Source organism: Symphodus melops (genome assembly GCF_947650265.1).
Source record: "Symphodus melops genome assembly, chromosome: 12".
Taxonomy (NCBI): domain Eukaryota; kingdom Metazoa; phylum Chordata; class Actinopteri; order Labriformes; family Labridae; genus Symphodus; species Symphodus melops.
In genome coordinates, this window is record NC_136702.1 from 8,532,368 (window position 1) to 8,549,065 (window position 16,698).

General features: G+C 43.6%; 1 protein-coding gene across 3 annotated transcripts in view; it reads right to left on the minus strand.

The window, feature by feature from the left end:
- The window catches only part of igsf3 (immunoglobulin superfamily, member 3), a 70,118-nt gene that overhangs the window by 20,079 nt on the left and 33,341 nt on the right, over positions 1-16,698 (minus strand). For all 3 annotated transcript variants that reach the window (XM_079358416.1, XM_079358414.1, XM_079358415.1), the window contains exons 4-6: positions 8,645-9,064; positions 5,231-5,617; positions 2,124-2,531 (exon numbers count right to left, since the gene is read on the minus strand). In XM_079358416.1, coding sequence (XP_079214542.1) covers positions 2,124-2,531; positions 5,231-5,617; positions 8,645-9,064 — 1,215 coding nt within the window. The remainder of the gene's footprint in view (positions 1-2,123; positions 2,532-5,230; positions 5,618-8,644; positions 9,065-16,698) is intronic.

Consider the following 16,698-nt stretch of genomic DNA (forward strand, 5'->3'; position numbering starts at 1 on the left):
CGTACATCTGCGACAGAAAAGAGGATTTAATTACCAACCATTTTCGAGAACAACTTTGTCTTTTCATTTGTAGGACTACAATTATTTGCTTTTTACAAAGTACAAACTGTGTGTGGTGGAGTGGGAGACATTGTCAAAGTGTGTTTGTTGTAACCCCACACACCCAGAGGGACCCTTAAACCAATCAGCGGAAAACAAGACTCACTACCAAGCACCTTCCTCTTCACCATGAACACAAACCTCATGGAAGAAAAGTCCCTTCAAGGATGTTCAGCAAGAACATAATGAAACTGCGAGTGTATATAAACTTTTTTAATTAATTAGGTGCAAGGACTGAAGAAGTTCAGCAAGAGTTGTAATAGAGAAAAAGGATGAAACGCAAGAAGAAAAAAAAAGTGGATCCAATAAAACTCATGTTGGAAGCTAAAGTGAGAAAAATGAGGAGCAAAAACAAATCTAAGAAAAAGTAAAACACACGCATTGACCGTCACACAACAGCGACCACTTAGAAAATCCTTTGATCAACAAGCACGGAGGAGAGAAAGGGAAGACGTCGAAGAGAGGAACCGAGGACAGAAGAGCAGCTTCGGACTTCTACTTTTTTTTCCCTTCTGCCTGATTTGCATAATGCGTCCCTTGTTTCTCCAACTAATGTTTCTGTTGTTGCACCAACTTAACAAATGGCCACTTAAAAACTGACATCTCTTCTCTGCAGCAGCTCCACAGTGTGATGCTGCAGGGTGCTAATCCGTTGGATGTGTGTGTGTGTGTGTGTGTGTGTGTGTGTTGGGCGCCGCTCTCCTGGCCTGCCAGCTCCTCACCGCTCCGCTCCAGTGGCTTCCTCCTCTCGTACGTCGAATGTTAAGCTAAACTCAGCGCTGACAGAGGAGAGCCGCAGACTGTGAAACACATTGCCGCTGCATTTCCATTCTAATAATTCTGCCTAATCCATATGGGTGTGTGTGCATCTACTGTATGATGGGTGTCACATAAGCACTGCTGTTGACATGTGCCAGGTGGTGGGAGTATGTGTGTGTCTGTTATAATAACTCTATTCCTTGAGTGATGCATGAATAAACCCTGGTGCATTCAGTCTTTAGCAAATAATACACCATATCTGCTATGTGAAGAGGAGGACTTTAATGTGTAAAACATTGACTTCACAGGATTAAAATGCAAGTATTATTGTTTTGAATAAACCGCTAACAGATGCAGGAAACTTTCTCAACTCAAATCTAAACCCTGTGTGTAAATAATATTACAGCAGGATAAACTGAATAATCCATATCTAAATCTGCAACAAGCTAAGCTGCTGCAGACGCATCCACAGCAAACAGATTCTTGTGGTTGTCTTTGTGTTGTTGGTGAAGACTATCTGAAAAAGTCCACATAACAGTTCGATCACTGACATGGTTGTTGTTTTTGACCTTTATATTTATCCTTCACTTCTTTTCCTTTTTTATCTATCTTAATTGTAATCTTTCCAGAGCAACCTCTTTAAGCAGCACTATGTTTTCAAAGATCAAGCCAATTAAGCCTTTTCGAAATTTCTAAAAACTAACGTAGTAAATTGTAGATTTTCCAACAAGGGATTTTACGGGCTGATTACCACATACGTTTTAACTGTTTTAATCATTAAGTCAGTAAAACCGTGACTCTTATAGGCTGATAAAGGGCTAAACGTTGATCATGTCTGCCTGCAACAAAAAAAGGTTCAGACACAGGAGGCTAAAAGCTGCCGAGCAGTCTTAGACACAGTCTGATTGGCTACGTCTCAGAGGTAAAGAGGGTAACCCTCCAACTGACCATTTGATCCCTGGCTTCTCCTGTCTACATGTCTTCAGCAACACCCCAAAGGCCCCAGCTACTCTACGAACGTTTGAATAATGAGCTTGTTATTAGACTTTCATAGAACATGCTTAATGTACGAATGTGTATGAATGGGTGTATATGTTGACATGTAGTGCACAGGGCCCTGAGGGGTCAGAAGATGAGAACTATATGAATACTATATGAATTTTGAAAATAAAGAAATGAGCTTTTTATGTTATTCTAATGCTTCCATGGACATGATCAGATTATAATGGGGAGTTGAAGTCTTCATTTCAGCTGCAGTGACTTACCGACAGTCTTCACGGTGACGGCCTTGCTTGCTGACTTCTCTCCAATCTTCTGCCAGTTGAGCTCTGGTTCAGTGCCAGCCTGAATCCACTCAGTCGCCGTGCAGCTGTACTGTCCCTCGTCCCCAGGTAAGGCGTTATACACGGACAGCGAGAATGTTTCGGCCGCCACCTTCTCCACGCGGATCTCCCCGTAGCTGGAGCGCTCTCTGTAGACGGGACTGTGCCACACCGTACCATCTCTATCCACAGAGGCCACCTCCTGAGCAGGTTCGGTCCCCTGCTTGTCTGTCCACTGCCAGGAAACCGAGAGGGGGCCTGAAGTGGTTTGGATCAAGCATGTCAGCAGGATGACATCGCCCTCTAGGACTTCAGAAGAGTTACTAGACAAAGACACGGTGATGTTGCTCTCTGAAAGGGAAAAAAAAAAAAAAAAAAGAGAGAGAGACAAGGAGGTGAGACATGAAGAGAAATGACACATACATGGAGGTAGAAATTATTCCTCAAAATCTCAGCTCCAGCCGGATTCCTGCTTTCTGTATTAAAGTATTCACAGAGTACAGGAGGCCATAGGCGATGTAAGAAAATGTGGTTCCTGTTCCCGGGTGTGTAACCAAGAGCTACGCGTGTGCTTTTGTGTGCCTGTATCTAAGCACTTTTGTAACTGGCCTCCGGCACATCAGAGCGAAAAATCCTGGTGAAGAGACACCCTTGTGAGTTTGTGTGTGCACGTTTGGATCCTCTTTGTGAACCCTGCAAGGCAGTGTTGACCGAGTCCACAGGCCCCGGAAAGAAAGAAGCCTCCGATCACATGGCTCAACGGCACTTCAGAAGAAGAAGATGACAAAAGTCTTTAAGGGCTACTCTTCATCACTTTATCAAATGTCAAACACCATGAGGCTCTAGCTGACCCAAACGCCTTTTTTTTTTTTTGCCACTACTGCAGCACTCCCCTGGGGGCGTGGCTTAAAGGTTTTGTGCTTTTTTTCCCCCTCTCTCTCCCCTCCGGCCAAGCTCTGCTGCTTCCCTCTCAGCTCGCCGGCCCTCCTAATAAGCCTGGGCTCTCTCTGTGAATATGGAATAAACTCGCTTCTTATTTCTATCACACTCAAATGAACAAAGGAAGGAGCCTTCATCCTTTTTCTCCCCGTTTTTGTCTTTCATTGTTACAGCTACATATTTTTTTCCACAGCAGAGAACATATTGTATTCCATTACTTTTTCATACCAAGGAGAAAATTGTCTACTTTCTGGACAGCTGCGGCTTTTCTCAAACTTTTCCCCGGTTTTCTTCCTTTCAAACTTTGAGTTTCAAATTTTTCACAATTTTCCATTCCAGCTCTTTCTTCTTTGTTTTCCGGACTTCACAATGCATTTTCTCTCTCTCTTCCGTAAACTCCCCTCTCTTTTCCCCCTTACTCCAACACTTGCCCGCTACCATCTGTATGACAGAGATTCTCTCTACCCTTCTCCTTGCAAAGGTAAACTCATCCATCATTGCTGATTTGCCCTCAAGTGTTTACATGTTTTTTTCATCCGCTCTCACCCCTGCCAGCCTCTGACTCATCACTTTTAACCCCCGTCTCACCCTGTGCCCCACTCTCCCCCAATTATCCGATGAAGCACTTCTTGAAATGGTGAGTGTGTGTGAGAGAGCTGCCATGAGAGGACAGTTTGTGCATGAAAAACCAGTCGGTCTGACCGCAACTACAGTATTTCACGGAAGTTCTCCTCTAATAACCATGGCCATTATCCTGTGTAAACCCTATAAACATCCTTTATGGGGCATTAAGGTCTTTTGTTGCAAAAACAAAACCTCTCACACAGAGAGGCTCCCTGGAGACGACTGCAGGCTTGGGGCCATTGTTTTGGGCTGATTTAGCAGGGGTGCAGCGCGGTCAGGATAAGGTAGCGCTGGCTGCTCTCGAGGAGATACTACTCTGTGTTTATTATGTTTTATTATGCTGGTTGTGGCTGGCTCCACACACTGTTCGTGTCCTGAGAGACATGGAGGTAGAGACAGAGGAGAAGAGCGGATGAACCAGTGGAGGGGTGCTGTCCAGCTGTCAGGATGATGAAGAAAAATCTCATTAACTCATGAGGTTTGGGAAAAGGGCTGGAGGGGGGTTTCAAAATAAACCATTCTAAGTTTTTTCAGTATTGGGTGATATGGGAACATATGAAGATATACAATACCACAATATGTCTTTGTTTTGTAAAATCATGAACAGTAAAAATTAAAAAAGAAGATTCTGGTTACATTGCAGTGTTTGTTGTTTTGTTATTTGGTGGATGAAGTATGTCCTCTGTGCGTCATCTATGGCCTAGCTTCAGTCATAGTCAATAAACGTCATGCACCTGGGTTTCACTCATCATATGACACGTTTAATTTAAACAACGCGTTTTTGAGTTGTATTTTAGCGTGTACTTTAGGTGCAATTTAAAAAAAACTGACCATTGACTCTTTTTCTATTGTGTGTAATAAACATCTGTCCATCCCATATTGAGAACAATTCATCACTTGGTCCTTTTTGTGAGCAGCCCCCCCCCTCACCTACTGTATGACCCTGACGCCCGCTGAACTGAACCAGGGTGGTTCAACCTACTGTAGAACAGGTAAATTCAGCCTGGGGAACCACTAGAGGACCCCTGAGAGCTGGGCGCTTTCTTCTGCGTCATTTCTCTATTCACGCTTTAATTTCATGCCTGTTAGCCTCCTCCAGTCTTCAGCTCTCCATTATCCTGCTTTAGTGTTGCCCCCCCCCCTCCACTACCTGACTCTCTTGGCTAAAGCCAAGGAAATGGGAAGTACCATAATGCTGCATTACCAATCCTTCGCAGTCCACTCAAACACAAAATATATTAGGTTTAAGAGTGGCATTATCCATCCCCCCCTTACTCACAGTTAACAATAGAGTATTTGCTGCTATCTCTTAAAGGCCACCTTGAAGAAACAGAAAGGCAGAGAGAGAGTTTGCAGAAGAGCAGACATCCCATCCTGCCTACATGAAGATAAAGCTGTTATTATGAAAAGCTCATCATTCTTAGTGTAATTGACAACTAAGGACGGAACAAATAAGCCAGTGGCCTCGACGAGAGATGATTACTCACTGAGCGGCGAGACTGTGATCTGGACGTTTCTGGACCTCTTGCTGCGGTCGATGAAGTCTCCCGTGGGCGTCTTCTCCCGCTCCGTCACGCGGCAGATGTACTTGCCAGCGTCCTCGGGGCGGAGATGCTGCAGCTTGAGCAGGTGTACGTTGGCGCTCTCTTTGCGCACTGTCATGTGACCGGCCGCCTCTCGGGCGATGTACTCTGGGCCCAGGACTGGCACGGCACTGGGGCCCACCACGGCCACCGGTGAGCTGCTGAAGACCCACGACACCGAGAAGAAGCGCTCTGGGACGTTCTGGGCCTCAATGGTGCAGCGAAGCTCCAGCGGCTCACCGGCCGTGAAGGACCGTCGCTCCGTGCTCACCTGGATGCTGAAATCTCGATCTGGGAGACAAAAGACGAGCCAAGGTTAAAGGAATATTTAGGAGAACAAAACACTGTGATGTGAAACAAGAAAAGAAAACCCTCTTTTGAATGTTCCAAATCATTGGGGCTTTGTAAGATAAGTATTTCATCTCACAACAGTGAGATACAGCAGCAGATTTTAGGAGAGGAGGTTTGGAAGCAATTTCTTCAAGAAGGTGGAATTTGTTACATTCCAAAAACAACTTGTTCCTGATGTCTAAAACAAGACTGAAGTCTAAATAAGGGCTGCAATTGAAATGCCGAGTTTCCTTCATATCCACAGTCTGGGGTGCTGAACCTGAATGCTTAAAGAAAGAGAGAGGGAGATGGCTCAGATACTGCAGGTAAAGGGACGAGGTGGGCTTTTGAGGAGGTCAAGAATGGATGAGGGCAATTAAAAAGTATCAGTTAGAGTGGAGAAAAAGAAGCAAGAGAACAGAAAGCAGAGAAGCTGGAGGTCACGTAGGGCTTTGCTCCTGTAAAATGCTGATCTTTCAGAGCGCTCTGCTCTCTTTCCACCCTTGGTTTCACCTCTGCAATAAAAAGCACATCTAATTAACATTCTCTTCAGCAGTCTGATACACAGGGAGGCTCTCTCCTCCTCCTGCAAAGTCTCGGAGAACAGACAGAGTAAACACTGCCAGTGTTAGCTCTCCTTCCAGGACACATCAGCTGCGCATGTGCCATTGTTTGTATGCGTGTTTAACTCTGTGTGTTCAGTTCTTATTTGCTGCAATCATTTCAAGATGATGAGTACAGTGTGTATCAGAGACGGATGCTTTGCCTCCGAGTAGGATGGTCGCCCCGAGCTGTAATTACAGAGACTTTAAACAGACTTCCTGAGAGACACACTCATGTGGAAAAGTTCAAAGGCAGAGGTTGGTATAGAGCTTGTTATGCACAGGGAACAATATGGTGGGAGGTAGAAGGACATTGTCGAGCCGTAAAGAAGACTCACGAATGCACAAACAAAACTAGATAGACATAATGAAGAAGAGTTATTCAGCATGTGAAACCTATTCTGAAACGTTACAAATCATAAATCAGTGAACGGACATTTCATCGACGGAAAGATGAATTAATATTCTTTAAACTTATGAGCAGATAAATCAAAAACTACATCAAGTTAGCGGCCTAATTAACAGACGTTAAATTAATCGTATACATTAGATGAATCCCACAAGGACGATTAACGACAAAAAGAATCATCATAATCAATAAAAGGACACACAAATGATGAGGCTCCACCTACATCAAAGCAGCAGGACATCATGTTATGGCATTTTGAAGCGATTCATGCATGTGACCCGCTTGGATTCGAGCGACACCCCGCGTGGAGCTCCGTCCAGAACAAGTATTACAGTGTTGAGGAGCAGAGTGTTGGAAACAGACTCGCATATCCGGAATGTGAGACATCATAAAATAAACCGTTTTTAAAGAGCAAGTAGCAGAAGGAGAAAGGCGGAAGTGAAAGATGCAGCGTTGAGAATAGAGTGCAGAAGAAGCGGTGATGTGAGAACAACAGAGGAGGTGAGAAAGACAAAACAAAGACGGAGAGATGCATTAGCATTCTGTTGGCTGCTCCTCTCTGTGAGGCTGGTGATTAGCTTGCGACTTGCTGTCTTGAGATCCACTCCATCTTTTGTAATCAGAGTGTAGCGGAGGAGCTGCTCGTTCCTCCTCTCTCCACTTTTCCCCTCTCTTGATTTCATAAAGTACAGCTGGACAGGTGCGACCTGAAATGCACAGTCATCCTCGAGCGAAGCACGGCGTGCGCTCATTATGCAACAAGCATGCGAGGATAAATCACCTCGACTTCACACTCGTGCTAAAGTTGGCAGACCCAGAGCCAGACTCTGCTGTATTCTCTTTGTCACGCAACAACACCTCCATCCATTATAGATTACAGAGAGGACGAGAGAGTGACAAAGGGCGCTTAGAGGGGAGCTCGTTGCTCCTTTTGTCGCCTCCCTAAAGTTGTAGCAACTCATCTGACAAGCTTGCTTTACATCTGACTTCATCTCCCTCTCATCCTCCAAGCGCTATCTGGGGCACCATCAAGCTGCATCGGTCCAGAGCGGATCTGAAGCTTAATGGAGGAATTCAAATGATTCCAATTTGAAATGATTTACTGGCATGAGATGTTCGCCACTGCGCGCCGCCGCGGTAATTGAGCTAATGTCAAAGCAGTTTATCACCCATCTCCTTTGGTATTTCTTCGACCCAGTACAAAGAGATTCTTTATGTTAGTGGAGACGGGTGATGAGGTCGAGCAGGGTGGGAGGTTATAAGCACTGGTGAGGAGTCGTAAAGCCGTCTTTGTTTCCGGTTCATCAACTCAAAGAGGTTGACAGCTTATTAGATCATTATGCTACGAGGCCTACACGCCCGTCATGCTTTTTTTTTTTTTTTGTTTCTCCCACATACTTCCATCATGCACCCCTTGTTACTTCTTCAACTCTGTGTCATCCTCCCTCCCTTTCCTCCCACCCTCAATTGCCAACTCACTTCCTCCCTCCCATTAGACAATCCACCCCTTCAGAGTTGGCTACCACACTGAACCAGCACGATTCTTCCCGCTAATGCGCTCGAGCAAAAACAAGAACGCCGTAATTGTTGGCAAGGAAGTAATTGAAAAACACATTTCTGTCTTCTGATCTCTGGGCTACTTGTTGCCTGGGAAATTGTACATGCGAGAACCATATAAGGCTCCCGTGTCAAACGCCCACGCCGCTTGGAGCTGCTTATATTATCCTCGGATGTGCTTGTAATGTTGCCTGTCACACCGACACGCATACAAAAAGCGGGGAGCCTGTGGAGGTTCAGTTAAGCCCTTTTTAGTGAGCTAATGAGCTTAGAGGCTGATACTGATCAGCAATCAGAGGGATCCGGCCTCCAAACGCGGGTGTGTAGTCTGTCAAACAAGACGAGGAGGACTTAAGCGTAGACACCTTACCCACTTTTAATAGTTGACAACACATTTCCCCTGGTTTTCTCTTCACTCACCTGTGGGCTGAATTCGTAGCTGAGTCTTGTCGCTCTGCTTGCGTGTCATTGCGAACCAGCTTCCATCCGGGTCCTGGATCCACTCGGCGGCCTGGCAGTACAGCAGGCCCTGGTCCACAGGCTGCAGCTTGTGAATGGTTAGCCTGTAGCTCGTAGCACTGGTTTTATCCAGCCTTAGGTCCCCTGCCGCCATCCTCTGTCGGTACAGTCCGCCTGAGCGCAGAACAAAGTCCCTCGACAAGGTGACCAGCTCTTGCGGTGGGGCGGCGGCGTCCTCTGGGGACCGCAGATACCAGCCCACAGATAAGTGAGTATGCTGCAATGTGGTCCGGGACACCTCACAGGTCAGCTGGAGCGTGTCGCCCTCCACTTTGGACAGAGTCTGGGCTGGAGCTGTTACTGTCAGCGAATCAGCAATGACTGCAGAAAAAATAACAAAAAAAGAAAGAAAAGGAAGAGAGGAAATTAACACTCCGAGACAGGATATGTAGAGGAATTACTCTTCATAAAAAAACAATGTTATCTTGTCCATTAAATTCTACATTATCTCCCTGCTTTTCAGAAGATAAAAAGCTTGTTAAGCTTTTATTGTAAAACCTTAAAAAAAATGTCTGCAATACATTTGAATCTCTTTGTTTGCACCAACTATTATGTAGTGAAAATAAACGGGTATTCTGCCACAAGCACTTCATAATCGGATTTAGTCCCTGGTGTGAGCAAAAGGTGTAAATACTCCCAAGCTTTGTGTTCAGAGGTGACTGCCCTCTATTTCCGGCTCCATATATGACTTTCACATGTCATCGTGTGTTGATAGCTTTCTCTCAATCTCATACAGCCTCCAGAGACTCCTCGGGGGCCCTTCTTTTCACACTGATTATGTGCCATATTGTCTGCTTCAGCAAACACAGCAGCTGCACACTGTGATCTCAAAGCCACTCTCCATCCCGACCAACTTTTCAAACATTTTCTTTAAGTCGCGCAATCGAAAAATGCAGGCAGCCAGTTAAAAGAGCCGTGATAAATTCATCACTGACTCTGTCTTACGATACAAATGAGAGCAGAAGAAGACGGACTTCAAGCCAGATGGTTTAAAACGGCAGAGATGAGAGAGGGGGACATCCAAGTGCAAGGAAGCAACCGAGACAGCAGGATGTGATCATTTCAAACAGGAGGCTGGAAACACAGCACACATAGACGGAAATAAATATGTACAGCTTTACAAAGGAGCTAAGAAGTATTTTTGGATACGTACAAGGCTGTGGAGTTACAGGAGTAAGTTAAGAAAAGAGGACAATAAAGACTGACATGAAGCATAAATGTGATATCTACCCACTAAGGTAACAAACACAGGTTCGTAAGACCTTTCAGGATTAAGCTGCTTCTTTTTGGAGGGGGACTGTTGCAACCAAAAAAGTCCTGATTTTTGCTTAAAAATCTAAATCTGATCTGTGTTTGACTCTAAATGTTTGAGTGCTGCATGGAAGTAAAACCATTAAGTCCAGACCAGGGTGGATTACGGTTTCAATGCACAATGCCTCTTTGATTTCAGCGCTTCACATGAGTAACAAAGCCACCCGTTGTTCGGATGTCAGGAACACGGGCTCTAATTGGTCAACAGAGTCAGCTCAAGATATCATGCCACAGTAGTATTAGTAATGAAGGTATGAGTATTTTCAACAAGATAAGACGTGGGTAGGAGAGGAATGAACGCTCGACACGTTGCCAAATTAGAAAGTGTTCATGTGTTTGCAGACAATTTTAGATGATGGGAAACAACAAATGACCTAATATTGAGTTCCTAATACTTGCATTTCTGTTGCCATGGTTTGCTCTACTGAGTTGGACTTTAAAATGCTGGTATCTTGACAAGCCCAAAACAGCTTAAAACAGAAAAAAATAATGAATTATTGCAAGAAGACATCCTGTGCTGAACTCGTCATCATGGATTCACTGTGAGAAAAATGACAAATAAAACAAACACTTTGCCGCAAGGCTACAAGGTTAGAGACCTTCTCTATCATGCAGCCTTGCAAAGATAGTAAAGATACTGGAGATATTTTGGACCATATTCCTGACCGAAGGGGGTTTGGAAGATTATATGTTGAGAAGGTTGGCTAAATTGCGAGAAATTGCAGGGACTAAAAGAATGTCCTTTAACAAGCTGTGATTAGGACTTCCTTGAGGGATTTATTAATCAACAACCTTCAAGAATAAAGGTCATGAGGTCATTACAAATTCAAAAAACAGTCCCAGTATAGAGGCTGTGTTACTGCATGTGGAAGCTATATCCGGTTTTTCTCCCTGTCATTAATGCAATCCATTACCTCACTGGTTTCGGCCGCAAGCATATGGACACACACACAAACACAGGCATTGTGTACAAGTGCATATGCACCCATACATATTTATACAATGCTGAAGAAATGGAGAATATTCAAAGCTGTCAGTTTTCAAAATGGACAGCAGTCAAGCATTTAAGCTAGGCTGGGATCAAATGAATTGAGCGAATAATGCAGGGAGAAGCTTTATTGCATTTCCATGTGGTGCCTGAGAGCCCATCTTAGAAGCCTGAAAATGGCAGTGCTTTGTTTGGGTTTATGCTAGTGGAGTGCTTTGTCAAGACGTTGGGCTACTCAGCCTCTTAAGGGATTGTCATTGTGAAGAGTACAAATCAGCATGTTTGAGGTCTGTTTGTCTCCTCAAGTCACCTGCAAAGACTGAACGTAGATGCAGGAGAAAAATTCAATCATTTGATGCATCCCGAGTACATACAGTCCCAAGTGCACAGAACACAAGGCTGTGTGTGTGTGCGCGTGTGTGTGTGCACGCGCGTGTGTGCATGCGTGTATGTGTGTATAACAACATGAGTAAAATTGAGAGATGGGGGATTGCGAGAACAAAGAAACAGACACGACTAATGAAACAAACGGGGGGGAACAAAGGAAAGGAGATCAGAGAAAAACGATAGAGGAGGCAGGAGAGGAGGCTTGACATATGGTTAGCGGAGTTTAACAAGACACTCAGAGAGTGGCAGCGATAGAAAGTGAGTAATCAGGTGGGTCAAAAAAACCCAAAAAAACAGTCACAGTTGTTTTCACACTAATGACACACCGCAATCTAGAGATGCGTGAGTTTCCTGCCAGAGATGGAAACAATCTTGGAAATACTGACGAGGTCTGAGTGAATATGCCCTCTGATCTGCTTCCCCCATTACTTTGAGTGCTTGATAAACAGCCTGGCAGCAAGAGAGGCAATTGGTAGTCATGGGCAGCAATAAAAAAAAAACATTCTGATATATTTGTTTGTTTGTTGTGTTATGAAATGACTAACATGGGAATCTGAGTAGGCCTGTATTGGTGCTTTTATTCAGATTCTTTATTTATAACAGGCTTAGGCTCAACATTCTTTTACAATAATACACTCTTATATTCTATTGTCGCATCTGCATCAAAGCAAATGCAATTAATATATTAACCATATCACCAGGGCCTATGTTGAAGGGATTATATCGCTGTGTGTAAGAAGGAAAAAAACAAGAGCATCATAAAAGTCTGATTCTGCTCCCTCGAGGACCTGCTGTTGCCGAGTCCTCTCGCTCTGACTCTCTAGTCAACAGTGAGTGAACGACAGCATCGCACACACATACGGTTACCACAACAACACACCTACGCTACAACCTGACATTGCCATAGTAACCCTCCCACACGATGCTCAGGCCTTTGAGAACAGCAGGGAGTTACTATAACAACCACAAACCCCATTATCACAAACCCAATTGTGAAATTAACTCCCATTCCCCTTAGTGGAACTCCTGGAGGGGAAAAAGTTTGCAAAAACAGGGGACTGTACATCCCGTCAGTCAGCCCACTTCTTATAAAGATGTTGAACAATCTGGTTTCGACAGTAAAGTACTCCAGACGAATCAGATCCCTACACTGGAATCTTTAGCCAATCTCAGCGAGAGGTCAGGCTGAGGTTGTAAACACACAAAGATCCTCCAGCAGCCCAACTGACCTCAATCTGAGAAGGATTAGGAGCAGCATGAGAAGGCGGTCTCTGGCACACACACACACACACACACACACACACACACACACACACACAAACAAACACACACTCTCACTTTCACCACTCGTGTGGACACTGTGGTAACTTATTCTACCTTAACCATGACAGCTGTGTACCAAATAAAAACCATCAGACTGGTCTTAAGAACAAATCCCAGATTTTTCTAGTCGTCAACAAATCCTTCAAAGCAATTTATTTGTGCCACTAGTAGGGGGGTTCTGTGAATCGCTTCATGAGAATTAATAATCTGTACTAAGGGGAAGGAATTTCAGAGTTGCAAGTGTTCTGGTTCCTGTTTATTGGCTGATAAGTACAGGCCAACCACATATTAGCAGGCTTTGGTGTATTCTGTGAAAACAGTCTGTAAAGACATGACAGCCCGTCTCCCGTTGAAGGCAATCTGACAACTTGCTGGAATGCATCAGAGATGATCCATAATAGGCATTGTAAATGATCTTACTTTGTTTTTGGTCTTGAACACACTTTGATTCGGAAGTTTCTAATTAGATTGTGAGTGATGCAGTTTGTTACATCATAATTCCTGTAATGTTGACCATGATTCCCAGACTCATACATGGATTTCGTCATTATATCATCAGAGATTGATGTATAGCTCAAACTTGACATGGTGTAGCCTAATACGACCTCAGTTGTTATACAAAAACTAAAACCAAAACCAGTCCTCGATCAAAAAAAGCCAACACGCCTGGCTGTTTTTTACAACAAAAAAAAAAACAGGGTTGTTATTTCAAAATAACAACATGAATAACCACCGATAATTACTTGTTATCACAGGAAGTAATATAGGCTGTATGGATGCAAGTCCACTCAGGGCTTCAGTAGGTAACTTTATGCAATTTGAATTAGGTAGAATGAATTTTGATAATATGTTATGAGCAGCTTTCTGGGGCCACTCAGGATACTGTTAGCCCATAATGTAGTCCCTTCAAAGCGGTTAATAAACAAACACACTAACTGGTCTTTGGCTCATTCTGTTAGTAGAAGATGTAGCCGCTTTGCGTAGCTGAAAGCTGTGCAGCATTCAAAGCTCATCTAAGTGTTACCCGAGTGTTACCTCGGAGTAAACAGATATTAAAAACAGTTCCTAAGAGCAAATGCCAGATGTTATTAATATCTGTGCAGGTTTTAATAAACTTGTTTAATTTCCTTCAGTAATTCTGGCATCACTGCGAGAGAGAGAGAGAGAGCGAGCTGAGGTTAATCAGAATGCCTCCTTTGAGCACATTTTTAACAAACTCAAAATATTTGTTAATTCACATTTCTAAAAAAAAAAAAAAAAAAAAAAAAAAAAGAACACGCGCATGTATTAACAGCAACCCAATGAACCTGTATTTATTGCCATCAAACTTTTGAAGGATTCAAGGACCTTATGAAGGATTAAATGTAATCTTCCTCATTAAAATCCCATTCGCCTCTCAAATGAACTCTTGAGTAACGATTCAAGCCTCTCCGCCAATGGATCAGATATTTTTCTTATTTCAGATGGAGGTGCTCATGTGCAGGTGTGAAGAAAAAAAAAATAACATTCAGGTGTTATTCTGCTTTTCTTGACTGACACCGATGCTGTCAATCCTTTATAAATCTTTAAAACTACTCTCTTCCTGCTCTACCTCATCTGCAATTTCTGCTTTCATCTCGCTCCATTCCTGATCTTCCCCGACTCTCAGCCCTATGAAGTGAGCGACGGTTGTCATCCCTCAAGCTGGCCTTTTAAGTCCAGGCACACAGGGATAGGAGTGTAGGGGACACGAGGACACAAAAACGCAGGAAAGGAGATTTGGCAAAGTCGACATGAGGAGAAAAAGATGATAACTTATTGAGTCTGATCTGTACATTTTGCATGCAGCCAAACTTTAGACTTCTCTCCGCAGCGTGAGCCACGGCTATTGAAGCTGCGAGAAAAGATTCTCTTTTCTATAGTGGAAGAAAAAAAAGAAGACGCAGCAGGAAACCAAAGAGGCTTGTTTGTTTGTGTGTGCACTCTTCTGACATGTGGAACAAAAACATCAGATAGTAAAGATGCAACCAGCTGACACTTTGTGCTCTCTGTTGTGGTCGTGTCATGGTAGGGGATGATGACAGGACATACTGCAGAGATTTACTCATTGTTCTCTGGATGTTTCCACTGCTGCACATGTTAAAAGCACACACTCCCTACCCATACATACAGTGCATGTGGTGTTACATCACGTCACACCCACACAGATAACATCTCATTCTAATTCATGCATTTGCTTGAGCATGTGTTTGTCTTTTAAATGTACGGAGTACAAGTTTGAGGGTGGTTGTCTCTTCTTTTTCTTACTGAAAGTGTGATGGTAGCTTAGCCTCACTTTGGTCGTGTAAAAATATTTGCTACTGGCTGCTGTCCAATCAGAATAAGAGAGTAGATGTCAAAGGTTTGGAAAGAGAAGAATTGGGAGCAGGGATTTGCTTCACTTCAGCCACAAAGGCATTGTAGGGTAATAGGGTTAGGGTGATAAGGAATGGCTTACAGTTCTTGCCAGAGTCTTCGCAGGGTTTAGGCTTGGACTCTGTGCATCCTGATTAATTCCTTCCACATGTAGTCAGATGATAAACTACATGCAAGAAGTGGAAATGACCATCAGAAGGTCTCCGATTGATTTCTGAACAACCGCTGCCACAAATATAGCATTTTGGATGTTTCCATCTGTTTTTCCCCCTGAAGATGTGACCAATTTTGGGTTAACTAAATGAAGTTACTGTGGTAGCATCTTGTCGATCACAGGTAGCCACATCTTGAAAACATACTTTGATTAACTGTCAGCGCCCCTATGAATGGTGTTATTATATCCAACAAGGACAAGAAGTTGTAATGAAAAAACACATGAAACTCACTATAAGAGCAGAAACTTGTTAGGAAAATGTTTTCTGATGTGAAACTATCAACTGTTGATCTCTTTTTGACAGCATTGGAGTTGTTCCCTGGCTTGCCTTTAGCTGGAGAGCAAAAACTTTTGCAAGCCAAGCGAGAGAAAACAAATAATGGAATGGAATAGGTTTAAAATCCTGCCTGTATATACTACAGCTGAGCCAGCCGAGCAGTGTCTGTTTCAGTCGGAATTCCTGCACTGCCTTGTTTGAATGATGGCATTTTATATATTGAAAGTGAATTCTCAAAATTCCAAAACAAGGTTGCTGATCATCTGTTTATCTTGGGGCAAAATTCAACTGACAAGGATCAAAATAGAAGTACTGTTGCTTGATGCAAGCATATATGAATATGTCTACCCAATAACATATGACATTGACGGTAATACTGCCTAGCAATGCAGATGTTCAGCCACATCTGAACTGGTTAACGCTTCTCATTGTGTAGTGGCCTTGCGTGTCTGTGTTTGCGTGTGTGTTGCTGCAAAGCAAATGGCCATTTGGCAGAGCCAGTAGGGTAATTATTGTTAATTACCCTGTGAAAGTGAGAGTACTGCTGAGAGGAAAACAGAGCGTGTGGGCGATCTTCAGTACCACTTCATGTCAGTCCAGCCCTGCCTCTTAGCAGACGTCAATTGTTGACCCAGGATGGATGTGGCATAATGCAGGCATGTTGGGTCAGAGGTAATAGAAATGGAGATAAATACAGAAACTGCACCTCACCCCGTCTGCTCTCATGCTTATTATCCATTATCCTGCCTAGACATATCCTCCGACACTTGGTTCTTCTCTTTGAGAGCTCTTGAGTCAGAATGGAGAGGTTCAACTAGGAAATTGGAAGAGGAGGGTGTGCTAAGAGGAGGAAGTAAAAAACAAAGGTGAGGATGAAGACAAGGAGGAAAGAGAAAGCACAACGATATAAGGATCAAAATAGAAGTACTGTTTTGCTTGATGTTTCAACAAACCAGTTCTCTCTCACACACAACACACGCTCTTCGTGATTCTTGTGCAGGGAGTGCAAAAACTTCTGCCAAAAAAACAGCAGATAGGTTATTATTATTCTGTTTGTAGCC